Source organism: Balaenoptera acutorostrata, chromosome 19 (genome assembly GCF_949987535.1).
Source record: "Balaenoptera acutorostrata chromosome 19, mBalAcu1.1, whole genome shotgun sequence".
Lineage (NCBI taxonomy): Eukaryota > Metazoa > Chordata > Mammalia > Artiodactyla > Balaenopteridae > Balaenoptera > Balaenoptera acutorostrata.
This window is the reverse complement of record NC_080082.1, coordinates 20193001-20219266: the sequence shown is the minus strand read 5'-3', so window position 1 is coordinate 20219266 and position 26266 is coordinate 20193001. Positions and strand designations below refer to the sequence as shown.

Below are 26266 nucleotides of genomic sequence, written 5' to 3'. Positions count from 1 at the left end.
GGGTCAGGGAGAACGAGGCCAATCCCCAGGTCTCTGGCTCTTGGGGGTGGAAGGGCAGATGGCAGTGCCCTTGGCAGAGGCTCAGGCATAGTGAGAATGTCATGGGCTGGGTCTTGGTCACACTGAACTCCAGACGCCCTGGAGACATGTGTGTGTTGTATAGGGGCTGGGGCTCCGAGGTCTCTATCTGGGAGTCCTCCTGGGATGAAGATGGGGGTGGTGCCGAATCCAGGGCTGGGGCAGCCAACAAAGAGGCCGCAGGAGGCTGGGCTGGCCAAAGATGGGAGGGGTGGCCAGGGGAGAAAGAGAGAGGGAGTGGGGCAGGGAGCTGACAGTGGGGTGAAAGCCGCAGGAAAACAATAGAGAGGTCTCGCTGTTTGAAGGCCTAAGTTCCTGGATCCCCGACGCGAGCTAGGGCAGGAAGCTAGACGGGAGACAGCGAATGCAGACAATCTTCTGGGCAAGGAGAGATGGGTGGGAGCTCCGACGGGGGCGGCAATAAAAAGGTCTCCAGCCGCCAGGACAAGGGTGAGGGGAGAATGAGGGGGTGGGTCTAAGGAAGCCCCAAGCCAGCATCACTGCCAGTCGAAACAGCGAGGGCCTAAGCAGCCCCGGCAGCCAAAGTCCGAGGGGGAGGAGGAGAGGGGAAGAGGAGGAAGGCGGGCGGAAGAGGGGAAAGAGGAGAGGAGGGGTCAGGAGGAGGGGAGGAGGGGAAGAGGGAGGGAGGCGAAGAGGGGAGGAGAGGGCAGGAGAGGGCAGGAAGGGAGGAGGGGCGGGGCGGGGGCGGGGCGGGGCGGGGCGAGCTCCCGCGCCCAGCTAGTCTGGCTCGGTTCTCCTTCCGCACAGTCGGGGTTTCCGTTTCCCTCCTGTGCGCAGGGTGAGAGGGAGCGAGGCCGAGCTCCGGCCGCCGCCGCCATGTGGCCCCCAGACCCGGAGCCCGACCCGGACCGCGAGCCCGCCGGCCGCTCCCAGCCCCGCGCGGCCCTTCCCGGGCTCCGCGCCCTCCTGCCGGCGCGCGCCTTCCTCTGCTCGCTCAAAGGCCGCCTCCTGCTGGCGGAGACGGTGAGTGCGGGCCCCCGGCCCCCTCCCGGCGGCGCCGAGACCCCTGCGGCAGCTCCCGCCTGCAGCTCCCGGGCGTGGAGCTAGGGGCGCCGCCTTCTGCACGCCCGGGTCCTGGCGCCCCGCCCGGCCGACGCCCCTCGCAGCCCCGCGAAGTTGGGCTGAGATCGGCAAACTTCCCTGGTTTGGGACGGGCTCGCTGAAGCTCAGCCGCGGGTCGGAGGCGAGGCGGGAGCCGCAGGGAAGCTTGAGGAGGGGGCCCCCGACGCGGCGGCCGGGCCCCTGGGAGCTCGGCCCAGCACTGTGTGACCTCCGGCGCCTCCGCCCTCTCTGGGCCCCTGGGACGGGCTGCGTCCCCGCATCTTCTGGCCTCCATCGCGGGCACCCCGCTCCGCAAAGCCTCTCGCCACGCCCGGGCCGGGCCTGGGAGGAATCGGCCGTTCGCGACCCCCAGGTCGGGGGCCAGGGTCGTCTCTCTGCTCCCTGGCCCGCTTTCTTGGGCTCAGGGAGGACCGGCCGGGCCTCGAGCTGCAGGGCCGAAGCCAGAGTGGAGTCCTGCCAGCTGGGAGGGGGGACCCCCGGGATTGGGTGAGGCCCGGGCCATACAGTGGGGGGCGCGCAGGGAGCCCACCCCAACCCAGGCTGCTGAGAGGCGGCCCAGCGGGGTGACTTCATCCCCCTCCTCCTCGCCCTCGCTAGGATCCAGCCGTCCCGCCCCCGCTGAGCTCCTTCCTCCTTCCCGCACCCGCCCCCACCCCCCAGGCCCATCAAGAGGCCTTTGTCCTCGGGACACTCCGAAAACTCACGCACTGTCGGCCTGTGGGGTTGGGGTTTGGTGCTGGGCCTCTGTGGAGGGAAGGGAAGAGGCCAAGCGGAGCGGAGGCGGGATAAGAGTGGAGCACTTGTTACTTAGATTTACAGCAATTTGATAATCTGTCATTACTCCCACTTCGCAGACAAGAAAACTGAGGCCCGAGCCTCTAGGGGATTTGACGTGGGTCAGTTGAGGGCCAGGGGACAGCAGGGATCAGAGAGAGGAGGGTTCTGCCCCAGCCTCTCCTTTGTACCACCCAGGGCAGATGGCAGGAGGCTGTCCTACCACCTCCTCTGCCTCTGGGGTCAGCCCAGAGGTCACCAGCCTGACACCTGCCGGACTCCCAGATGAGGCATCAGGGTCCAGTACTCGCAGCTCACACTCCAGGGAGTTGCCTCCTGGTTGGCCACGCAGCCCCACTTTGGAGATTGATAGGAGCCACTTTTTCGGAGAAGCCTTGAATCCACCATCCCCTGAGGGGACCCCAACCACACCCCCACTCAGGCCCACCTCATGGGTGGAGGGCATGCTGGCCAGAGCCTAGAGGAGGCCCTTGGCAAAGCTGGGCGCCAAGAATCTAGGTCTAGGAGGATGAAGTGGGGAGGAAGGACGGATGAGGAGTGGGCACTGAAGACGCAAGGGGAGCCACTGGAGGTCACTCCTGCCCCCCTCAGGTCACCTCTGGCTGCCCCCAGGCCCAAGCAAGTGGGGAGGCTGACATGGGCAGGAAGGGGGAGGAAGTTGCCACCAGGAATCAGGGAATGAGGAAACAGAATCAAGAGGGGGATCCCCAGAATCAGGCTTTGGGGGTAGGGGACAGGAAAAGGAGGGACAGAACAGCCTTTGGCAGAGGAAGTAGAGGATAGGGCCAGGCCAGAGTCCTGTGGCCTTGCCTTTCTGGGAGGCCCTAGCAGCCTCTCAGCCCATCTCTACGCCTTATTTTCCCATCTGTTCAAGTTGGGCTCAGCTACCTCCATTGTCATGTTCAGACCAGATATGGGTGCTCTGCAGCTCATTTGTCTGAAGCTACCACAGGGCCTCCTGTGGGGCATCTGGGTGTCATCCCCACATAGCCCCCTGGCCCACTCTGAGCTACTCAGCCATGGACCTGCTCAAACGCAGCCAGAGTGACCAAAACCAGGACAGATAAAGGCCAGCAACCACAGGGCAGTGTTGCTTAAGAACTCCAGATGTGGAGTCAGCCAGGCCAGAGTTCAAATTCTGATGCCCTCTTACTAGCTGTACAACACTGAGCACAGCACTTCATCTCCCTGAACCTCACTCTTCTCATCTGCAGAGTGGGCTGTGAACGGCACCTGGTGCCTGGGTGGTGGTGAGGAGCTGAGGATGCCCCACAAGCCTCAGCAGGCACTGGTCCAGCGAACAGCCCCATCATCCCCGTCTGCTCTTCAGAGCACACGGGGCAGCAGAACTAACCCGGGGCCTCGGCATCCTCGAGCATCAGTTGCCACCCACAGTGTGTGGACAGGGCTGCAGAAAACACTTTAATCCTTAATCAGTTCCTCATTACAGTTTGCCCCACCTTTCACAAAGGCTGAACAAATGATGCAGCGGGGCATGAAGTGTCAGTGTCACCACTCCCTCTCCTGGATGTTTTCTCCTTATTGTGAAAATTTGCAAATATACCAAGAAAAAAACCCCATATACCCACCACCTAGATTATACTATTTGCTTTATCACATATCTATCTGTCCATCAATCCGTTTTATTTTTTGATGCATTCAAAGTAAATTGCAGACATCAGTACATTTCAACTCTGAGTACTTCAGCATGCGTATCATTAACTAAAGCACCACATTTGTGTACTGTTTTCCAGGTAAATTTTTCATTCAAGCACAAACCTTGGGTGTTGGGTGTAATTTTCTGAAACTGGCTCCTGCTTAGTTGACTGCCTTTGAGACGGGTTGGGTTTGATTTTCCCGTTGGGCACCATCTGAGTTGGGTGGATTCTGCCATAGAGCCTCTGGGGCAGGTGGGAGTGGCGCAGCCCCAGGAGGCAGCTTCCTGGGGGGTTGGACGCGGGAGAGGCTGGGGCTTCCTGACTGGGTCCTGCAGGGAGCTGGCCTGAGGTCAGGATGCAGAGCCATGCCCAGAGACACTGGGGGCAGCACGGGTGTGCATCTGATGGAGTTCTAATCATGCAGCTGCAGGACTGGGCAGGTCACTTCACCTGCTGGAGCCTCCTCTAGTCCTGCCTGCAGGGAGGGGCTGTGCACAGGCTCTGACTTCTCCCTCCCCCACCTCCCAGGGTCTCTCCTTCATCACCTTCGTCTGCTATGTGGCGTCCTCAGCATCCGCCTTCCTCACTGCGCCCCTGCTGGAGTTCCTGCTGGCCCTCTGCTTCCTCTTTGCTGATGCCATGCAGCTGAACGACAAGTGGCAGGGCTTGTGCTGGCCCATGATGGTGAGGGCTGGGGCCCCGGGAGGAAGGGGTTGACTGGCCATCACGGAGAGGTGTGCATTTCGGCCCTCACCCTTTCTTCAATGCACTGGAGGGGCCATTTGCAGTTGGTTGAGCCTGGTGGGTAGGCCTGGCCTCGGATGATCCAGGCCCCACCACACAGCAGCCACATGACCCAGGGCAGGTTGCCCTGCCTCCAGGGCCTCCAGTGTCCCTCTGTGAGGCTACGAACCCCAGACGGCATCCTCCCCCCTCGCCGTCAGGTGGCGCTGGTGTTCCCAACTGGGCCCATTGGCATGAGTCTTAGCCGCAGGAATTCTAGCCATTTCCACATGGGGCAGGGCGGGTTAACTGAGGACTTGCAGGGCTTACCCAGATCTCAGCCACCTGACAACTCGTTTTATCACCTGGGAGGGCCCACAACCCCATCCCGGACTTTGCTGTATGAAATGGGTAAGAGAGAAGGGACAGCAAAGGCTGCACTTGAACTCTGGTCTCTTGACTTCATACCCAGCATTCTTCCTGATGGGCTGCACCCCGTCCCCATTTTAGGGACTGGGAGACAGAAACCATGATACATAAATGATCTGCCACAAGTATGTGGCAAAGCAAGGTCCGGGGCTCCCTATCGGAGAGCCAGAGGGAGCAGTGACAAGATTTCCAACTTCTCCCTCCCCGCCAAACAGGGAAGTCTGCATCTGGGCCGGGCCACAGGGCGAGCTCCAGCCTGGTCCGTACCCTGCTGTCCACCTGGCAGAGGACGGCAGCCTACAGGGGGCCACTGGGCAGGGGCGGGGTGGAGGTCGGGGGAGGACCAGGGAGTGCAGGTGGGGCCAGGAAGAGGGGGAGCACCGTGGACGCTGGACCTGGGGGCCGGGTGTGTCCAGGCTGCCAGACCCATCCTCCCCTGACAGTGGGATTCCGGCCCTGTTCTTGGCATACAGTGCCCTTCTGAGCCCCTCTCCCCTGCCTCGGCTCCCAGCGGCCCCCTTCCCATGCTGTGCCCCACTCCAGGGAGCTCAGGGCGCTGTGACCATGCCCCTCTCTCCCCAGGACTTCCTACGCTGTGTCACAGCGGCCCTCATCTACTTTGCCATCTCCATCACAGCTGTGGCCAAATACTCGGACGGAGCTTCCAAAGCAGCCGGGGTGAGTAGCCACTCTACCCCTGGGAGGGGGGGGATGCCCAGTGATGCCCCACTCAAGTTCACCCCACTCCTAAGTGGGTGCCCCTCTTAGCTTCTTGGGCATATTCTGCCTCTGCCTAGGTACCTTGGACTTTCACGTGGATCTCAGCGACTCCACTGTCCTCTTATTGGAGATTTACTCTGCTCGGAGTTCAAAAAGGCTGTTTGCCAAACCAAGTTAACAGCTCGTTTTCCTATCTGTCGTTAACGGGAGGGGTCTGTGTCCGCCAATCTGAGCTACTTATCCAAGCAGATAAAGACAAAGCTATGCGGATGGGGCAGCGGCTGCTCCGGGGCTGGCCCTCCCCATTCCCAGGCTCCCAGCTCCTGATGACGCGTCCCATCCTCCCTGTCCCCTGTATCGCACAGGTGTTTGGCTTCTTTGCCACCATCGTGTTTGCAATTGACTTCTACCTGATCTTTAACGATGTGGCCAAATTCCTCAAACAAGGGGACTCCGCAGCTGAGACCGCAGCTGACAAGGCAGAAGGTAGGTGGCCACCCTGTGGGTCCCACCAGGGAACCCAGCGCATCACCTGGAACGGTTGATGCAGGGGCCCTGCTCTCCCCTGGGGACACTTGGCTAGTCTGAGGCTGGAGTAAGAGCATTTCCTCTCTCCCCACGGGCAGGACGTGTTTTCACAGCCTGGTTCTCCTATCCCTTCATGCGGCACTGATCATAAAGCCGGTCCCCTCTGGGGAGCACAGGATTCCCCAGGGCCTCAGCCTTTCCAGAAGGGGCAAGCTGAGGGCACGCCCGGCACCTCCTCCTCATGAAACCTTCCCTGACAATCCCCCAGGACGGCCAGTCACTCCCCTTCAACTCCCTGGACGCCATCCACTGGGCTGCAGCGTGGCCGCCTGTCCCACAGCAGCACCCCCGCTCCCCAGTCTCGCCTGCCCCCAGCCCAAGGGCCAGCGAACCAAGCTCTCATGCTTATCCGCAGCGCCCAGGCAAACACAGTCCAGCTCGGGCTTGTTTCACTTTTTAGATCCAAAGAAACTGCCACAGACTTTTTGGCCCCTCAAGCCATCCTTCAGCTCAGAATGGCTGTTGTATCGTTACCTGATTTAAAAAACAAAAACAAAAAAAATCCCTGCAAGTTGGATGGCTGGTTTTTCCATCCACGACAGCAGCCATACCAACGTGTCACATCCTCAGGGTGCATGCACCCAGCTGGGGGCCCTATAGGGGTGCATCCAAACTCCAAGCTGGTTTGGAGCTTGTGATCTCCCTCGGGCCTTCCTCAGCCACAGCCCAGGGCTCTCCTGCCCGGGGAGGCCACCAGAGGAGGTGGCGGTCCCTGCCCAGGGGGCAGGAGTCACAGGGGCGGTGGAGGCTCCAGCACAGAAATGCCGGGAAGCCCAGGAGCTGACCTGGGACCGAGGGCCCAGGCCATTTACCTGCCCCTTCCTCTCCACACCCCCAGGCAGGCTTTAAATGCAGAGGCAGATGTCAGCTTCCTGCAAGTGAGTAAATCGGATGTTTGGCTCAGCACCAGACTCCCCCAGCCTGGTGTCCCCTGATCCCTCGCGGCCCTTCTGTCAGCCTCTGTTGACCCAAACACCTACAGAGGCTGCCATGTGCTGGGCCCTAGGGATGTGCAGACGGGCAAGGCCAACTACCTGCCCTCAGGGAATTCAGCCCAGACAGGAATTAGACCCAGAGACAAAGTGGTGATGTACACACACGGCATAAACGGGGGCACGAGGAGCCCAGAGTAGATGTCAACTGTAACAGTACAATGAGAGCTGACAGAGGTAGGGATGAAGCAGCTGAGGGAGCACCCATCCTATGTGCCAGCTAGGAGGCTGTGGAGGTGGCCCTATTGCTGGGTTTTGATGGATGTATAGGAGTGTGCAGGCAGAAGAAATGGGGCAGGTGGAGGGAAGACAACAGAGTATAAAGGGCAGGTGCTCCCGTCCAGGTGAGGTGTTTCTCTGGAACAGGTGGTCGCGTCCTGTGAGGATCAGCAGTGACATGTGGCTGGACAGAAGGACAAGGGGGGCTTTTGAGGGGCCTGCAGGCCCTGCCTTGGAGTTGGCATCTCTCCACTGAGTGCCTGCTGTCCCCAGGCAGGTGACATTGAAACTCCTGGGACAGGGGAGATTGAAACTATGAAATGGGTAAAAAGAAGCTTCTTGATTTTCCAGTATGTTTTACTTTCTTGGGCAATAGCTAGCCCCATCTTGACCTGCTGAACTGCAGGTTGGGGGGCAGATATACAACCCTGACACCTCCAGGTGAGAACGGCCCAGGCAGATTTGGGAGGGCCTGGAGCCCCAGAGCAAGGGGCATCTGGGCTCCCCACCTCCATTCGACTGCACCCGGAGGGTCCCAAGCACTCGACGGTCCTCATGCCAAGCAGACACCACCCACAGCGCCATCAGCTGCGGGAGCGGCCTGAGCCCCGGGTTCCAACCGCCAGTGCCTCCCCAGAGACGGCTCCCGGGCACCGCTGGCCCCGAAACTCCTGCCAAGCATCCTCTTTGCTTTCCTTTCAGAAGAGAATTCCGACTCTGACTCCGACTGAGGACCCGACCTGCCCTGGCAGCCTGAGCCACGCGGGCCTCCGCTCCTGCAGCTTCTGACCATGCTGGCCGGAGCGTGGCCAGGGGACCGTGCGTGTTGGGAGGGAGGCTGTGACTTCTCGAGCAGCAGCGGGAGTTGCTGACGGAGCAGGCCTCCTCACAGCCCCAGGGTGACGTTCCTGAGCCCGGCATACACGATGGCACCCCTCGGCTTAGCACTCTCCAGCCTCTCTGCCCGTGAGGGCATCGTTCCGCCACTTCTCGTTTCTGTCCCACAGACCTTAAGCCCTTAAACCTCTGCCAAAAATAAGCACAAGGGGACAAAGCAGATAGAGCCTTGTTATACCATCCCAGGAAGCACTTCACGCTGCGGTGAGTGCGGGGGAGAGACAAGGCAGAAACCGGCGGAGGGCCGTCCCCTGGGCCCCAGTGGTTTCTGTCTGCATCTGGTGCCCCTGCTCCCGGCAGGCATCTTGTGGAGAACGATGCTTCCAAGATTCTTTTGTTCAAGGAGCAACAGTTCCCTCTTCATTCTCGAAGCAGGGAGAAAACTGGCCTTTGCTGTATGATCTAGGAGAGAGTGGGTCCCAGTGCCCATGAGTGATACCTTACACCCTTGGAGACCATATCTTCTTCAGATGACATGCCTCTTCTGGGTCTAAGACTGTTTCAAGAAGAGCTCGTAGACTAGCTTACCAGGTCCAAGAGATCGAGGGCTCCAAACGACGAAGTGGCAGTGACAGCCCCCAGGGCAGCTGGGCAGGCCCAGCCAAACCCTGTCTTTCCCTGGGCCGTCAGCAGGCGAGAGGCTCTCGGGCCCTCAGGACAATGTGCTTCTGAACACCTGACCCTCACGAGGGGTGAGACGTGCCTTCTGTGTTCACCTAAGGACCTTATTATGCTGTGCATGTATCTTCAATGGGATTTTGTAACTTTATAATTTTTTTTTTTTTTTACACAAAAGCAGCTTCTTAAATGGCATTTCCTGTGACCCAAGAGGCCTTGTGAATGAGCCAGAGTTCTGGACCCATGTTTTGGGCATTTGTAATCTTTGTTCTTCTCTTGCATGTGAATCTCCTACCCTGAAAAAAGCCATAATGGATTAAATCAGACTGACTTCCTGCTTGGAGCGTGTGTGTTTGAAAAACACCTTACACACCCGGAGCAACGCTGCCGGGTGTCATGCGTCAGCACAGAGTGGCCCCACGCGCCATGTGGATCCTGGCAGCTCCAGGTTACAGCAATGATGCACGCGCACTTGCTCCCCGCCAGGTCCCCGCTAGGCGTCTGCACGTGTACTCTACACCTCACACAATCCTCTTTCACAGTTCAGGAAACTGATGGAAGGTTCGGTGACTTGCCCAGGTCCTCACAAGAGGCCCAGGGTCTCACCCACGCATCAGGCTAACGTCCCATGGTAAGTCAGTGCTTTGGCCCCGGCGATGGAAAAGGATCGAGGCATTCTGCCCCAACTTTCACACACAGTGTGTTCTGAAAACACGTATGAAAGTGGACTGTGCAGAAGCTGACGGGCCTGTGGGTGTGGCCCCACCTCGCCAGGCCCAGCCGAGCCGCCTGTGGACAGCGACACCGCGGAGTCCTCACCCCCAACTGTGGCTGTGTTCAACCCCCGCCCTACGGGCCTGTTTCAGGATCTGGGCCACAGCCTTTGAAAGGGCGGGAGGCGAGGCAGAGCGAAGAAAGAGATACTGTTTTTACATGTCCGTTTATTAAACAAGAACTCCTTCATGACAATTTAATACAGCATTTATTAGCGATTAGTGTTGAGAAAATTATTTCCCTCTACATACAAAAATACAGATTTGAACACTATGAAAACAATCAGGACAAGTACCGTGAAAAATTGGTCCTTCAAAAGAAATAAAGAGGGAAAACTGAGGGCAGCACAAGGCTTTGTCTGCTGTCAGGGACAAACCAACAGGAGCAAAGGCTTTGGGGCCCCCAAACCACTCCAAATGGATAGAGTCAAACCTGGGAGCCTGTGGGAGCCGGGTGGTGCCCACCCCAGGGCATCCACACCAGCTTCAAAAGCTAGGATGGGAGCTCTGACCTACCAACAGCATAAACCAAAGTTTGCCAAACAGGCGGCACCTCAGGTCGCCCTGCAGCTGTGTCTACACTGCTAAAGGAAATAGACTTTTAAGAAGCAAAGTGTAGTAGTTGTTAAATTAACATTGCCCCTCTCCCAAGTACCACTGGGCCAAGTACCGAGTAATCACATGGGAATTATCAGCCATCTGACTCGACTTCCTTTGTTAGAAAATAATAACACATTCCGACCCTTCAAAGCGACCAAAAAAAAAAAAAAAAAAAAAAGCTACAGTTGTATGTTTTAATAAATCCATTCCTTCATTTTAAATGGGCTCAGCTAGTTTACTCAAGACTTTTGACCAGACATAACTCAGTCCTGCAGGGGTGGGAAAGCAAAAGGAGCAGCCGGCATGTCCTCTGTGTCTTAATTTCATCAAGCTTGTCACAGCAGGGAATCTATTATGTTTGGGCGGGGAAACCAGGAAGGACCACGGAACCTACCCAGGGCATCCACAAACCAATCTGAGATCCGAGTGGAAGGTGAGCCCGAGACCAGCAGGGATTCCCCACGCCCCCCGCCCCACCCCAGCACGTCTCATGCGGGCAGAGGGAGGCTGGCCAAGGCGGAGGATGGCGGCCTGAGCTGATCTGGAAGACAGACACCAGCCAGAGAAAGGGCTTTTTTCCCCGTTTTAGACCCAAAGATGGGGAAGTCAGAGCACCGAGAATGTTCTGTCCTTTTTTTTTTATGGAACCACTTTCCTCTTACTGGTTGAGATGAGCGGTGGCTGTTCAAACTGAAAAAGTGGTTTAAAAATGCCACATGCAGTTATACTGATCAGTAACTACTTCACAGAAATATATTCTCACTCTCAGGCTGTTTAAATAAGCAGAAACAAGATGTTGGGGAGAAAGCAGCAGAAAACAAGACCGAAAAAGCCAGGGGTTTGGGGTTGTTGTTTTTTTTTTCTTCTTTTTTAAAATATATAATGAAGTTTAAAGGGAAAATGACCAAACCTCAAAACCAACATTGCTGGAAGCAATACTGAAAGGACACAATCTAAAATCATGCTACAAAAATAGTGTTATCTTGTTTAACTAAATGTACATCTTTTTTTTTTCAATTCCATGATTGACAAGAGTGTTCATGTGACTGACACACGGAAGGCACCAAAGGTGAAGTGATTATTATTTGTCTTAAAATATACAAAGACATAATTACCTACTTTGGGAAAAGAAAAAATACAGTCATACCTGTAATAAATAGTTAAGTGTTTTTGCCACGGGTTCCTGAACCCCTACAAATTTCAACATATACAAATAGTTTCGACCCCTAGCATTCTTTTAGAGGAAACTACATCAGAATCAAGTTATGAAAAGCACTGGTTTTATCCACATACGTCAGTTTCATCATGCGGCAGGATTTGAAAACTCGGTTTTAAACGGGTTACGGAGTGACAGAGTTGGAAGCAGGCGAGAGGCCTTAGCGGCCTGGGCCAGTCCCGGGAGGCGGCACAGGCACCCTGCCCTCGCGCTCCCCCAGGAACCCTTGAACCAGCCAGTTCTCCCTCCAAGCACCGAATATCTGCCTTCCTCACATCTGCAGAAAGGAGAACAGAGTTGAAACTTGCAAAATCAATTCTGGAACACGCAGGAAAGCAAAACGGCCCACGAAGGGAAGCAGCCAGACCTGGCCCTGCCTGCGTGGACACCAGGCCCCCATGCTGTCCTCGTTTCCTGACCGTCCCTTCAGGTGGCTTTCCTGATTAAAAGGGGTGCTTCCTACCGGGTTTCAGCAGTGTCCTCCAAAGACGACCCAGATTGGATAGTTCCAGGCTATTACTGAAACCCATACAAACCACTGGCAGATCAATTGTGTCACGCGTTCTCTCCTCTGAGGTGCACTTATGAAAAGAAACTTTGGGCCTCTCCCTAATCCCACCAACAAAACTGATTAAGGTCATTTGAGACAAGTTCCTACTCTAAATTAGAACCATGAAAGTTCTGATGTAGCTCACTAGAGTCCAGGCTATTAACCCCTTAATGAAGGCTCTCGGCCTTGTGTAGAATGCATCCCAAAGAAAACACAACACTCCAGGGTGTCTAGATAGCGAGTCACCCAAATTAAAGTCTTGGCATAAAAACTAGACAACAAACTAACCCTGTGAAAAAGATAGACGATTGAAGGATCCATAAACTAAACTTTATTCTAGGCAAGTTGCCACTGATTGACTCAGCGGACTTACGGGTAATTTTTTTTCTTTACTTTTATGTTTATAGAATAATAAAAACTAGAAAGGAAAAAATAAATCCCCAAGGTTGAGAAATTATATCCAAATGGAATAAGAATCTAGACCAAAGGAAGGGAAACTATATCAGAACCCACCCCTCTGTGTCAAGCCTAAAAGTATATAAATGCCATTTACTGGTATGGAGAAAAGTTAAACAAACATTCAACTTTGAGAAGAAAATTCTTCTAGATCTAACAGATATCGAGGGTATTTTCTTTCAGAGACAGTTTCTAAATAAAAGAAATGTAAAGAGCCAGATATTTCAAATTACCTTCTCAACCAGACAGTTATGATTTCAGCGATATCTGCCGAGAAGAGAAGAAATAGGAGATTTTATAAAGAGCCAGGAGCGTTTACAAAGCTCAAGGCAGGCGGTGTTAGGCCTGCGTCCTCTCTGAGGGGCACCCAAATCAGAATCCGAGTCACCTGTCCAGACCTGTGAGTCCCCAAACTCACACTAAGAGCCCGGCGCCAAGGCACGCTGTTCCCCACGCTGGCTCCCGCTCTCAGGTGGGCTCCAGCACACAAGACCTCACTTTTCCAAAGAGGGCAGGAAGTACCCTGGGTGGGTAACCATGTCCAGTGCCCTTGACAGGCCCACGGCAGACGGTGTGAGCCTCCCCCTCCTTCCTCTCCCCTCCCAGACCCGCCCCTGCTCCCACTTCACCCGCTGTCACCTAGCTGGTCCTGGGAATGGTTGCTGATGAAATAAGAGGGAGCCCCTGAGTTCTGCGAACTTCACTAGGAGCCAGAAAAGTGTCTGGAGACCTCACACGCTAATGGCAGTCGCTGGAGCAGGAAGCAACTTTTTATTTCGCTTGAGACAGTCAATCGGCAGCAGCCTAGAAGGTGTTTTCACCTTTTGCTACCTGTGTAATGCCATATTTTCCTGTAAACCAGAGGTGGAGAAAATGACAATCTAGCAGTGGCACGAAGACTTCATGGTTGCTTTGTTTTGAACGTGGACGGCACAACGGGACCCACTTTAGTCATCACGGCCTCCCAGAATCACTACAGGGGCCACATGTTGTCTCCACACTTTATTCATCCGTTAGGACAGATTCTAAGAACAACCCACAGAACATCTTGTACAGCCCGAGATTAGGAACTTGGTCCGCCTCTTAAACACGTGGAGAGGTGAGGGGTTTCTTCCCAAACAGCACATGCAAGTCTACAAGAAAAGGTGAGCTTGGGCCACACACACCTGAAACAGGGAGGGGTTATTCAAGGGTCATTCGCTGCAAGCAAGAATTCACATACATGTGCAGACAAAAGGGTTAGTGCTTCATCTCCTCAGAGGCCACATGTGGCTTAACCCAAGATTGAATCACTAAGAAAGCTTCGAAGAAAGGCAGATGAAACTGCAAACTTTAAAAGAGTAGGAATGTTTTCAACTGAGTCACAAAGCTCTCTCCAGAAGCATCCGACACAGGGTGGGGTCGGATACACTCCATGCCTGTCCATGGGCATGAGCCTTTAGCCAAGGGGCAGTGATGGTGCCCAAAGGGCAGGGGGTGGCATCCACCTTCCAGAGCCGAGCCCTCAGAACCAGGCTGTGTCCTTGGCTTCCCTGGGGCCAGGCCGGGCTTCGTCCACGTTGGCACTTTGGTTCAAGTTGCCATGGAAGACATGGCCATTGGGATTGGGCAGGCTACTACATTCTTGCCTTTCTGTGGGCAAAGGGAATCTCTCGGACGACTGTTGCTGTAGAGTGAAAATCTATTTTCTTTGCTTTAAACCGAACTTCTGTTGTGAGATTTTAATCTGTAACTGTCTTTGTCTTTCCCAGGCTTTATATGGAGCCAACAAGTTATCTTTAGGCTCTTGTGATTAGAATCGCCCTGTATGAAAGGGAAAAGGTACTTACCCCCGCCCCACCCCATGCCTTCAGCAGTGTGAAGGGAGGCTAAAGGAGAATCAGAGAAAAGAAAAAATACCGCACCAACCAAATCGATGCCAGGATAAACTTTCTCTGAAGACGTCAGTGTTTGCATCCATCTAAAACCACCAGAGTTTCCACCAAATGCTTGAGGGTTTCAACCATCCAGTCTCCAGGAACAAATTCAAACATACACAAGTCTAGCACCAACTATGAAAGCCAATATCATCCCACCAGAAAATTGAGAAACACTAAGATTGCCTCAGCCTCAAAAATGCCCCAAACCAAACTGACATGGGTCCATATTGGAACTATTAAATGCAAAAATAAGCTTCCTTCAGTTTGCAAAAAACAGTCCTTTTAAGCCCCCCAAATCTAGATTGTCTTGTTTGTACACAGAGGCAACATAAGGAAAATGCAGGTGTCTTTCCATTCACACTGGACAACCATATTCCTTCCTTCTCACCACACTGCCACACGTGACAGGACTTATGACTCTGCATCACACCAATTTGCATACCTGGCCACTTCCGGTTGTAGTGGGAGCTTATTAAATATAAAGAAATATATTTACAAAACCCATGGGAGAGTCTCATGGCACAAAGGACATTAAATAGTTACAGGGGAATAAATAATTCCAAGATTCTAACACTAAGATGCAAATTATTCAATAATTCCTAAGTGGCCTATGGCACAAGGTGTCACCACTTTTTATCATCTATCAGCGTTTACAACTGCCATGGGCTTCAGAACCGTTCCTTGCAGCTGACAACACATCCTCAGGAGGCCAATAGGCTCCTTTCAACCAGATGATAAACTGGTTTTACTGAAATGACTTGGGAAAATTTGGGCAACAACCCTGCCTGAACAGTCTTCTTTTTTTCAATCTCACTTCAAAGGCGGCTTTTTTATTGAGGCCAAGTAACATGAGTCCCAGCAGGAGATTTCTGATACAGTTCAGGGTGGTCCTTCTAAGTGGGCCCCATTTAATGCAAGGCTGAGTCTTTGTGACCCTGTTTTTAAATGGAACTCTCAGAGGGAGATAAGCCCCATTTTGACTAAGCATATACACTCAACAAATGCAAAATAAATACATAAAATGAACAGATAAAATCCAGATGTCATAATCTCCTCAAAAATCACTACACATAATAGGTACAGAGTTTGTGAAGCATGGTTTGTACTGCCTCACAACATCCATGGGAAGAGGGCTCCGTCAGACCCGCTGTGACCAGGCCTGGCTGCCCTCTGCGGGAACAGAGGGAGGGGAATTACCGCCTGATGAGCTGGGTCTGCATCTGCAGCCCACGGCCCCTGAGCAGACCAGGGGCTTGAACAGGTGACCTGGGTCACGGCCCTGGAAAGGAACTGCGGCAGAACTCAGATTGTATGGGATGTTCAGTTCAGGGGGCCCAAACCCCGACCCTTCAGAGACAGCACAGTACCATTTCCTGCGGAATCCCCAGCCAAGCAGCGCTACCTGATCAATCTACCCGTGCGGGGAAATCAGATGCTGCTCTGCTAAGCAGAACGTAATGCCATGTGTGCACAGCTGGACATTTCTCACACAGGCTCTGCTCACCCCACCCCCAGACCCAGACCCTCTCTCTCGTTAACACTGCATGCTGCTGAAGCTGTAAACACTCACTAGGACAAGATCCTGGGGACTCTCCACGTTAATGCAAAATCTTCCCACCAGCAGTTAAGCGTTTTTTTCCTCGGTCAGGGAGAAACACAAAATATTAGAGCTAGAGTGAGGTTTGTAAACATTAAAAACAGTTCAGAGTGAAAACCTGACACGTTAAAACAATTTTTCCATAAAAGATACAATTAGTCTCCAACAACAACAACAAAAAAAAAACTACAGCATCGTAGGGGCTCATTTAACTCAGTCACCACAATAATCGTCACTTTATCGAGAATCAGTTCAAAACCTTACATAACTGGAACTTTCCCCGACAGATTCCAAGATCGACATTCATGGTTACGACCCTGAGGCACAGGGATGACCGTGCCTCTGAAACATCAGTGAAAGGGTGTGTCATGGTGCAGATTCAAGTATTTTCAAATCCTAGACAGATCGACTCAGAATCACTCTAGAACTCTTCTCAGGCATTTGAAAATCAGTGCACACCCCTAAAATAGAGGTGTGTCCCCACCTGTGGTCCATGATGCCAGCAAATGGGCAAGGGTTCGGGCTGGGGGAACAGACTGTATTTCTTTCGTGGCTTTTACCTGGGAAGGTAAAATGACAGAAAATCTGCAGTCCAGCCTCAAAGTATTCAGGAAAGGGAGGAAACTGGAAAAAAGATGGTCCCCACATTCAGGGAGGTGATTCATTTGAGGAAGCATCAAGGGATTTCTCAGCAGGGTAGGAAACAAATGGTGACCCTCCCACAGGTCAGCAGTGCCGTGGCACCGTGCCAAGAGGATGCCAGCTTTTCCCACCACCCACCCCCCGCAAACCCCAGACCCAGCGAAAAGCTCCGCCAGCACACCCACCGCCAAGACCCTCGGTGTCTCATGTGGCTTTCCAGGCTTGTGCTGGTGTCTCGATGCCCCAGGCGTGGAAAACAACGGGGAGAGGGGGATCCTGGCAGCGAGACTAAAGCTGACCTGGGGCAGCTATGGGAGCTGCCCAGGAATCACTGCTCACCGACTGTTCCAACCATGTACCTTCATTCCTTGATTCCACCGCCCCCCTCCTAGCAGCCCCCATTTAATCCAAAGTCCTGACTTGTCACAAATACATATGACAGGGTGGCTCAGAGTCAGACGTGAAGCCTGTGCTCAGGGACAGTGAAGTGGACACGGCAGCCTGTGAGGCCAGCGGATCCCAGGGCCACCAAACCGGAGGATCTGGGCACCTGTCCCGCCCACCTCTTTCTGAACAGCTGGGCACGGGGCTCCCTGCCTCAGGCACCCGCCACAAGGGCCACTGTGAAAACCCTTTCCCAAAATGAACTTTTACCGAGGAGGACAAAATTCAACTTAGTCACATGAAAATCTGACGTGATGAGGGACAGAAAAACTTGATTGAAAGGACGGGCATGAGGAGCAGAGGGAAGAGGACCCTGGCGCGTCCTCACGTGTCCAGGCGCTGGATCTCGGGCCGGCTGTCCACGTCTCTGGACTCTGTGCGGGCGCGGATGTAGTCACTGGCGCTCTGCTGGCGGAGGCTGACCCTCCACTTCTGCGCGGCCAGGAACGCGCTCACCGCGTGCGCCGCGGTTGCCAAGAAGCCGAATATCTACGAGACACAAACCCGGTTAGTCCACGGGCACGTCAGCCGTCTGCGGGGTCTCTGGGCAGCTTACACTGAGCCGAGCTGCGGCAGCTCTCCCAGCTCTGACCCCAACACGCAGCCCCGCTGAATGTTCAGCTTGTCATGGCCAAGTTCATAGTCGTGTGACCCACAAAAAGGCAGCCTAAGGTCTCTTTCAAAGTATTCTGGATCTACAAGGAAACAGGTCACAGAAGTGCCTCTTTTACAGACCTTCATGACACTGGTCCTCGGGGGAAAATACAATGTAGATGAAACACCGTGAGATGAAAAATCAGGGTCTCGCTGTGTGAGCCCCAAATCAAACCGCAAGACCTGACATTCCAAATCACAGCCCCCAACCCCCACCTGCTATCCAGCTGCCGCTCACCTGGGCAGCTCTGGGTGGGCAGCTCCAGGGTGAGAAGCAGTGGAGTTTTAATGATAAGATAATGACTGATGAAACTACTGACTGATACCTTGGAGAGCTAACAGTTTAGCATTTTTAATAAACCTTTTAACCATCCCCCGCAATTACAAAAGTGCTACATATTCTTTGCAAATACAGAACAATAAGGAAATGCAGAGCACAGAGGGAGAAAGTCTTACATTGTCTGGCCCCGTCCTCCCCACCCCCACCCCGCATTCTGCAAGACTGCATCTGCGTCATTAACACCCCATTCCGGCAGGGAAGGCCCTTAAAAGCAACACCACTAACAGACATCCAGGGCTCCATTGGGAAGAGACTAAAGCAGAAGTTCTCAAACCTGAGTGTGCATCTGAGAGCTTGTTAAAACACATTTCTGATTCAGCAGCTCTGGGGGAGGCTGAGAAGGGCATTTCTAACACGTTCCCGGGTGATGCTGAGGCTGCTGTTCCGGGGACCACACTTTAAGAACCGCAGCACGGAAGGAACTGGGACCTCCGCTGGCCCAGTAACAGTATCACTAGCAAAGACAAAGCTGAAGGAGAAGGAGTAGGACACAGGCCAGGGGACCAGAGGAGCAAGTCACAGAAAGTGTACAAATCAGCCCTGTTTTAACCTGTTGAGTTCACTTACCACGGCAGCAATTTCTGCTCCGGTTTTGTGGTTTAAAGCAGCCAGTACAATGGAAGCAATAAAGAAAAAGAAAGTGCTGAGTCCAGTGTTGACCAAATCCTAAAGAATAAGATAAAATAAAATCACTTGAAAAGAACCATTTCATGCCTTGCCCTAAAAGCAACTGAAGAACTTTCTAAATAAAAAGCACAATACCCCGCCTCTCTGCTGGCTCCACATTTTAGTCTCGATGGCCCACGGGTATTGGTCACACAGAGGAAGGCAAAGAGGATAACAGTTAATGATGCTATTTGATAAATCACCACAGCAAAATCCACATTTTAACCAACCACGTCATGTTACCATTTCTTAATGACCTATTATGGAAACCAAACTGCTAACCCACAAGGACACGCACACTAATTACCCAAAACACATTCAAATCCTCTTGGCACGGAAAAGAATGGACTGAAACTGGTGAAATCCCCTCATTCATTTGTGACATGTCAAGCACACTGTTTTCAGACCTGGAGAACACACTTAGCCAGGCCTCATGCTTCTCTTTCTCATGCATGGTCTTTCAAGTCTCCATGCTGCTAAAGCCTAGAGGATTTTCCCCTAAGCTTCTTGCAAAGCAAATCAGGTTACAAATCCAACGCTTCGAACATTTAACTCCTGTCTTACTTGTCGAGAGGAACACAGCACAGTGGTTAAGAGTCACAGACGGATGAGGGTCCTAACTGACCATGACTGTGGACAAACCACTTTGCCGCTCTGTGTCTTATATGGGCACAGCCCCCCACCCCACCCCCCGGAGGTGCTTTAAGGATTGGGTGGAACAGCCCATGTGAAGAGCCGAGCATCGTGCCCGGCCCATGGGAAGGGTTCCCTGCACATCTATTGTTACTTCTGATATTACTACCTGGGCATTAGGCCCCCCACAAACTGGGCCATACCAGAGCGCCCCTGTGACCTCTACAGGGAAAGAGAATCCAGGCAAAATCCTCAACTGCTTAAGTGCCAGGTTGACTGTGCCATCAATACCAGGTGAGTCCTCCTGGCTGGGCTGGTTTCAGGGGCCATCTCCTCTTTAAAGATGGCAAAAGGCAGCATTCACATCCTAACAGTCCTGAGCCTGTGCAGCAGGACCCTCCACGCACACACACGCTCCTGGCCAGCGCTTCTGCACCGGCTCACAGAGAGCAGCAAAGTACTGACTACAAACTCTATTCAGAAATGTCTGCCAGCAGGGCAGTTTTCAGTGGTGACCAGTGTGAAGCCACGGCAAATTTTTCACAGATTCAAATCAGCAAGTGTTTAGTTACACCCAACTCTGGGTAAAGAAAAATATAGGGATATTATAGGGATAAAGAAAAATACAAAATGTACTTTCCAAACCAAAGACTATTCAGAAACAGGGAAAATGTTTTATGATAAAATGCTGAGGCTGAACATCAAACAAAACAGTATGTACATTAATGGTGACAATATAAAAATATAAATGTGGGAAAGGGCAAATAGGTACTAAAGACTTTGAAGAGGTTCATGTTACTTGTCTATGAATTCCACATTTGGAAATTCATCTTAAATATCATAACTAGCACAAAAAGGTCTAAGCACAAGGATGTTCATCATACTATTTTAAACAGCAAAAAACTGAAGGCAAACAAAATGCTTAAGAATCATGGATTTGTTGAATAAAATGGTATTTCCATAACAGAACACTATGCAGTCATTAAAAATAATGATATAGTTTTATATTTAACATGGAAGATACTCAAGATAGTTTAAATGGAAAAGCATGACTTTAATGGTTCCATTTTTCTGCACTCACATATCACAACGTACATGTACATGTGAAAGACAGTCTAGGGAAAATATTCTAGAAGATTACACCCACATATTACAAATGGTTACTCCTGGATGGGTGCTATCACATATGATTTTATAACAGCTTTATTGAGATATAATTCACCACAATCTAATTTTAGAACATTTTTAGCACCTCCAAAACAAACCTCATATTCATTAGCAGTTAATTCTTCATCCCTTCCCTTAATCCTAGGCAACTAACAATCTGCTTTCTGTCTCTATGGATTTGCCTATTCTGGACATTTCATATAAATAGAATTATTATATAATATGGGATCTTTTGGGACTGGCTTCTTCCACTTAGTATAACAGTTCTAAGGTTCACTCATATTGTAGTATATATCAGCACTTCATTCCTTTTCATTACGGAGTAATATTCCATTGTATAGATACACCACATCTTATTCTTTCACCAGTTTTTGGACATTTCAGTTGTTCCTGCTTTTCAGTTACTGTGAATAATGCTACTATGAACTTATAAGCTTTTATGTAGACATATGTTTTCATTTCTCTTGGGTCATCACATGATTTTATTTTTCCTTTATTATCTGTATCTTCCACTTTTTCTATAACAAACACTTACTACTTGCACAGTTTAAAAGGCTTAAAACTGGAATACTGCAAAAGTTAGTCAGCATCAATCTCTTGAGTTCCTTGGCCATGAAACAAAATCAAGGCTTGTAGATTCACCCTTCACATTAGGGAGCAGACACAGGCATGCCTTCAGATGTGGATTTGGGGAGGGGTTGGGTTTAGTCAACACTGGTGCTTTTTGTTTTTGGTTTTTTTTTAACGCTTTCAATGGGACATGCACTCATCAGTCACATGCTTCATGTCTGCCACAGTCGCTCCCCCTCCCTGCAGTCTCACACCCAGCCACATTGCTTCCTATGGGGGGGGCCCCTAGAACACCCAAGGTTGCAGCCCCTTCTTAGGCCAGGAGATGAGGAGGAAGGGCACCCTCACACACACAGGCTTTCCGGTCTCTCCTTCACTAACACTTCAATAAGCACAGGTGGGAGCCCAAGTAACTCCAATAACTGATCAACGGGATCTGGCCCACAGATAGGTTTGACTTGTACACTGTTCAAAACAGATTTGAACAAGCCAACATTTAAACATCAGAAGACTGCACATAAGAAACTTCTAAAAAAAACAAACAAAATCCATCTTTCAGCTGCTCTTGAAAAACTGTCCTGAAGTCCCATGAAGTAACACAATAGGCTGTGACTGAGTAGAACGACCTCTCCGTCTCCCAGACCCCTGGCCCATCTTCTCACTTGCCCATTTCCGCCACATGCGCAGCCCCGGGGGACCCTGAGTCTGTGACCCTGATCCAATCCTAGAGAATGGGCCATCCTACAACGTGCCCCACCCTTCCATACTCTGTGCGCAGCGAGCACCTGTTCATCCCTCAAGGCTCAACTGGAATCTGGCGTTTTCTCTGAATTTCCCCGACTGACCTGCTCCAGGCCCCTTGCCCCGAGGAATCCGTTGTGTTCTCCCAGGCCTCACACCAAACGGGATCACACAGAGCACACATACCACAGGAGAGCAGCTGGTATCTACCTACCCTGCGCTTTCAGTTCCCAAAACCTGGCCCAAAGCAGCTGTTCAATACCACTGGGCTCTGTGGCTAGCTCGAGTCAGCCCTACACATGGACAAGAGAGGAAGTTTACAACCACTCGGAACATACAGTGCACTGACTTGTGCCCAGATGGCCCCAGTATCAAAGGGATGATTGGAGTACTGATGACAGGGGCAGCTACCATCTACAGAGAGCCCACTGTGCCAAGCATATAACTCCCAGTGTCTCACTGAGCCCTAACCTAATTACCATCCAAAATACCTATAATAAAGGGCCTTTAGAGATGAGGAAATTGAGCCCTAGAAAGGATGAGTTTGGCATAATGAAAAATATATATTTGGTCTTTGTCCCAGATTCCTTGGAATTTCCTGAGTGATAGGAGTGTCTTGTCATTCTTAACGAGGCCCTTTCAACTGTCCCTGAGTTTATGCTAATGAAGTGACTCTCAAGCCCCTAGATAGTTTCTGGATGGGGACTGGTTATCAGAAAAACCAGCCAGGTGATTAGAGGGTTGGAACTTTCAGCTCCACGGCCCCTGTGGGCGGGAGAGGGGCTGGAGATTGAGTTCAACCTCCAAATGGCCAAAGATTTTAATCAACCATGCCTACATAATGAAATCTCCATAAAAGCCTGAATGACGGGGTTCCACGTGCCGAGAGGGTGTTGCCCCCCAACTCCATGGGGACAGAGACTCCTCTGGACCCTGCCCTGTGCATCTCTTCCTTTTGGCTACTCCTGCTCTGTATCCTTTAGAACAAGCCGGAAATCATAAATAAAGCACTTTTCCAAGTTCTTTAAGTTGTTCTAGTTGACATTAACACACTCTTTCTGACTGCATCAAATAATGCTTGTATAAAATATATACTTACAAGCTGATATTAACACACTCTTTCTGATTGCATCAAATAATGCTTGTATAAAATATATACTTTGCATTGTCCTCCTTATTTACCATTTTTCATGCATATGTGAGTCAACTTATCTCCTGAAATGAGCCGGTTTTCTAAATCTATACCAATCACACCCTACGTCACTCATCAGCTGGCTCTGTTGGGGTCAAGAATACTCCTACCACCTTGTCAGAGAAACACACACACCCAAGGCCAACCCACTGTGATGATTCCAGCCGGATCAGCTCTGAGAACTCACTTTTGCTCCCGTCCCTGAGAACAGATGACCTGGGCTCCCATCAGTAAGTACCATCTCCTCGAGTCCATGTAACTTACATACTCTTTTGTTGGATAAGCAGACACCTTCACCTGCTCTAAAAGGGTGGAAATCCTGCAAAGGATCCCAAAGGACAGAAAGTGTTCTCAAGTGACCACGTCACCACCCGGTCATCGGCCCTAGTCAACACCATCCGAAAGGAAAGGAGGGATGTTAACTTTCCAGTGAAAAAGATGCACTTCGATATAACCCCAGAAATGTGGTTGTCAACCAGTGAAAAGTCTTTCACGGTTAAAATAGAAAAATCAGGATTTAAGAAAGCTCAACAGGGCTTCCCTGGTGGCGCAGTGGTTGGGAGTCTGCCTGCTAATGCAGGGGACACGGGTTCGAGCCCTGGTCTGGGAAGATCCCACATGCCGTGGGGCAACTGGGCCCGTGGGCCACAACTACTGAGCCTGCGCGTCTGGAGCCTATGCTCCGCAATAAGAGAGGCAGCGATGGTGAGAGGCCCGCGCACCGCGATGAAGAGTGGCCCCTGCTTGCCGCAGCTGGGGAAAGCCCTTGCACAGAAACGAAGACCCAACACAGCCAAGAATAAATAAATAAATAAATAAATTAATTAAAAAAAAAAAAAACAAAACCCAGAGGTCCAGTGAGGGGCCTGTGGTTCTCACAGCCAGAGGGACCCTCTCCCACCACAGCACCCTCTACGGTCAATTTAAAAAAAAAAAAAAAAAAAAAAGAAAGAAAGCTCAACAAATAGGTATTTCTGGAGATAAAGGCCAGTATGAATTAGTTAGAAATCTGAAGTATGAAGTCTTTTTTGCTGTTGTTATGGTGATCTGTGATCCTTTTTTAATTAATTAATTAACTAACTAATTAATTATTTTTTTGGCTGCGCCACACAGCTTGTGGAATCTTAGTTCCCCAACCAGGGACTGAACCTGGGCTCATGGCAGTGAAAGCCAGAGTTCTAACCACTGGACTGCCAGAGAATTCCCAGTGATCCTTTTTTTTTAAAATTGAAATGTAGTTGATTTACAATATTATATTAGTTTCAGGTGTACAGTACAGTGACTCAGTATTTTTGCAGATTACACTCCATTATAAATTATTATAAGCTAATGGCTATAATTGCCTATGTTATACAATATAGTGAAGTATAAAGTCTTCTAACAGATTTATGGCTGCCAAATAAGTAGGTAAGACAGAATTAAGGGAGTGAAGTCCAAGCTGGTGGAAGTTTGCAGGAGAATGATGTGGCTGACAGACACCAAGGGCCTCTGACTCACAGTAAGGTTAATATTTCTCATACCGGCAGCACCCACTGCTTTGGAGCCTTTATACACACTGCCTCATTTCATTCTTAAAACAGCCCTGTAAGAAAAATATTATCATCTCAACTTGGGGCTCTAAGTGACTTGCCCAGGGTCATACACAGCTCTTAAGATCCACCTTGGACTTGAATGCAGACAGGTCAGCCTAACTTAAAGCCAGTGGGGTTTTTTGTTGTTGTTGTTTTTTTTTTTTTTTGGCTACATCGGGTCTTAGTTGCGGCATGCGGGCTCTTCGTTGTGGTGCGTGGGCTTCTCTCTAGTTGAGACACGTGGGCTTAGTTGCCCCGCAGCATGTGGGATCTTAGTTCCCCAACCAGGGATCAAACCCGCGTCCCCTGCACTGGAAGGCGGATTCTTAACCACTGGACCGCTAGGGAAGTCCTGCCCCTGGGTCTTAACCATCCTAGCAGCTGCTTCTTTGTCAAACAGGATCTCCAGCATGGTTTCATTCACAGCCCGGTCCAGCCCCTCCCTCAGAAAGTATTTATTGTGGCCTTAGAAACTCCTGGGGACCTGGGTCTTCAATGTACCTTGCCCCACGACAATGACCTTGCCCCCATGGAGCCTGCTTGTTAGTTGGGGGAGGTTTGTGAGGTTCTCTTGTGCTACCTGTTCATTACACTATCAATTTAGATCACAACTCTGTAAGCATTTTCTTATGGATAACACAGACTTCATCTTAAAAAGAGCTGAGACATTAAAATCTGTCACCAAAAACTGACAAAATGCCTCCAGTATCTTGAGGTTTTAGAGCTTTTTTCTTAGTTTTCAGTGCCGGGACAAAACCATCTGAGTTTGCAACTGACAACTTTTCTAGTCCAATTCTCTTTTTATTTTTCCTCCTAAGAGAGTCTGAACGCCAGAGAGAGCACTCTGTCAGGAAGACCATCTCCTCTTGGTCCCCCACATGAACACCATGGGAGTGGCCCCACCAGGCAAGGTGACCAGCCCAGGCCTCCTCCTCCTGGGCTCCTGCACTCGGGCCACACTTTCCACGGTGCTGCATACACCCAGCACCGGCCGCCAAGAGAGGAGCCTGCATGAGGGCAGGTGGTCTTAGAGCCCCCCCCCACCCCCAGGCACAGAAGGAGAGGCAGCTGATAGCGCTTGCCTGTGTCTCCCTAACTGGTTCCCTGTGAGCTCCTGCACGTGTTTATCTGCAAAGAAACATCAAGAAAACCGAGGGCTGTGAAGTGCCCTTTTCCGTTTGGCACAGTTAAGGACAAGTTACACAAGCCCAGGAAAAGGGGCCTGGGAGTGACCAGCCCTGAGATGCCTATGCCGATCAGAAGGTAAGGCTGTCAAACAGAGTTAAGACCCCCAAACCACAGAGGGAAGAGGACACGTTTCCTCAAGGCTCTCTGATCAAACCAGCAAACCGTCTGGGACCTCCCAGCTGCTTTGAATTTAATAATATTCCTAGGTTTCACAAGTTAATGGCAATTTCATTCATATTTTCAGTTCTTCCTGAATCAATACTTTTGCAAACAGCTTTTGGGTCCAGTGTGAAAAATACGCAAACGTATTAATTCCATGTTCTCTTTCCCATATTCTATAAATATCAACATTACCAATCTTCTCAGAGGACCCCAAAATCGAAATGACATCTTTAAAGGGGTCAGAATAACTGTTATGCTTCTCTCATTAGTGAAGATTCCATTAATTTTGCAGTCATTTGATTCAACCCAGTAAGGAGGTTTAAAATTTCACAGTTGCATTACAATGGAATATTTAAGTATCAAAATGAACTGGAACCAAACATGC

At 51.2% G+C, this 26266-nt stretch overlaps 2 protein-coding genes across 3 annotated transcripts in view; one reads left to right on the top strand and one right to left on the bottom strand.

Annotated features, from left to right (window-relative positions):
* CMTM4 (CKLF like MARVEL transmembrane domain containing 4) overlaps positions 1 to 26266 on the bottom strand; it is a 92814-nt gene that overhangs the window by 5482 nt on the left and 61066 nt on the right. The window contains exons 3-4 of one of the 2 annotated variants that reach the window (XR_009006054.1): positions 18559 to 18657; positions 15885 to 17486 (exon numbers count right to left, since the gene is read on the bottom strand). Coding sequence is in view for 1 of the 2 variants with exons in the window: in XM_057533888.1 (XP_057389871.1) it covers positions 17322 to 17486; positions 18559 to 18657 (264 nt within the window). In the remaining variant the exon portion in view is untranslated. Of the gene's footprint in view, positions 1 to 9234; positions 17487 to 18558; positions 18658 to 26266 lie in introns of those variants that run through there. The other variant, XM_057533888.1, reaches the window with a different exon arrangement.
* CMTM3 (CKLF like MARVEL transmembrane domain containing 3) lies at positions 801 to 9137 on the top strand. The gene is made up of 5 exons (XM_057533889.1): positions 801 to 1062; positions 4143 to 4298; positions 5349 to 5444; positions 5852 to 5972; positions 7988 to 9137. The coding sequence occupies exons 1-5, from the start codon at positions 916 to 918 to the stop codon at positions 8014 to 8016; spliced, it is 549 nt and encodes a 182-aa protein (XP_057389872.1). The 5' UTR covers positions 801 to 915; the 3' UTR covers positions 8017 to 9137.

Bases quoted from the DNA above. Each gene is read 5' to 3' on its own strand.
- CMTM3 (XM_057533889.1), top strand. From the start codon at position 916: ATGTGGCCCCCAGACCCGGAGCCCGACCCGGACCGCGAGCCCGCCGGC. The intron at 4,299-5,348 runs GTGAGGGCTGGG...CTCTCTCCCCAG, and splicing joins GCTTGTGCTGGCCCATGATG to GACTTCCTACGCTGTGTCAC. The intron at 5,445-5,851 runs GTGAGTAGCCAC...TGTATCGCACAG, and splicing joins GAGCTTCCAAAGCAGCCGGG to GTGTTTGGCTTCTTTGCCAC.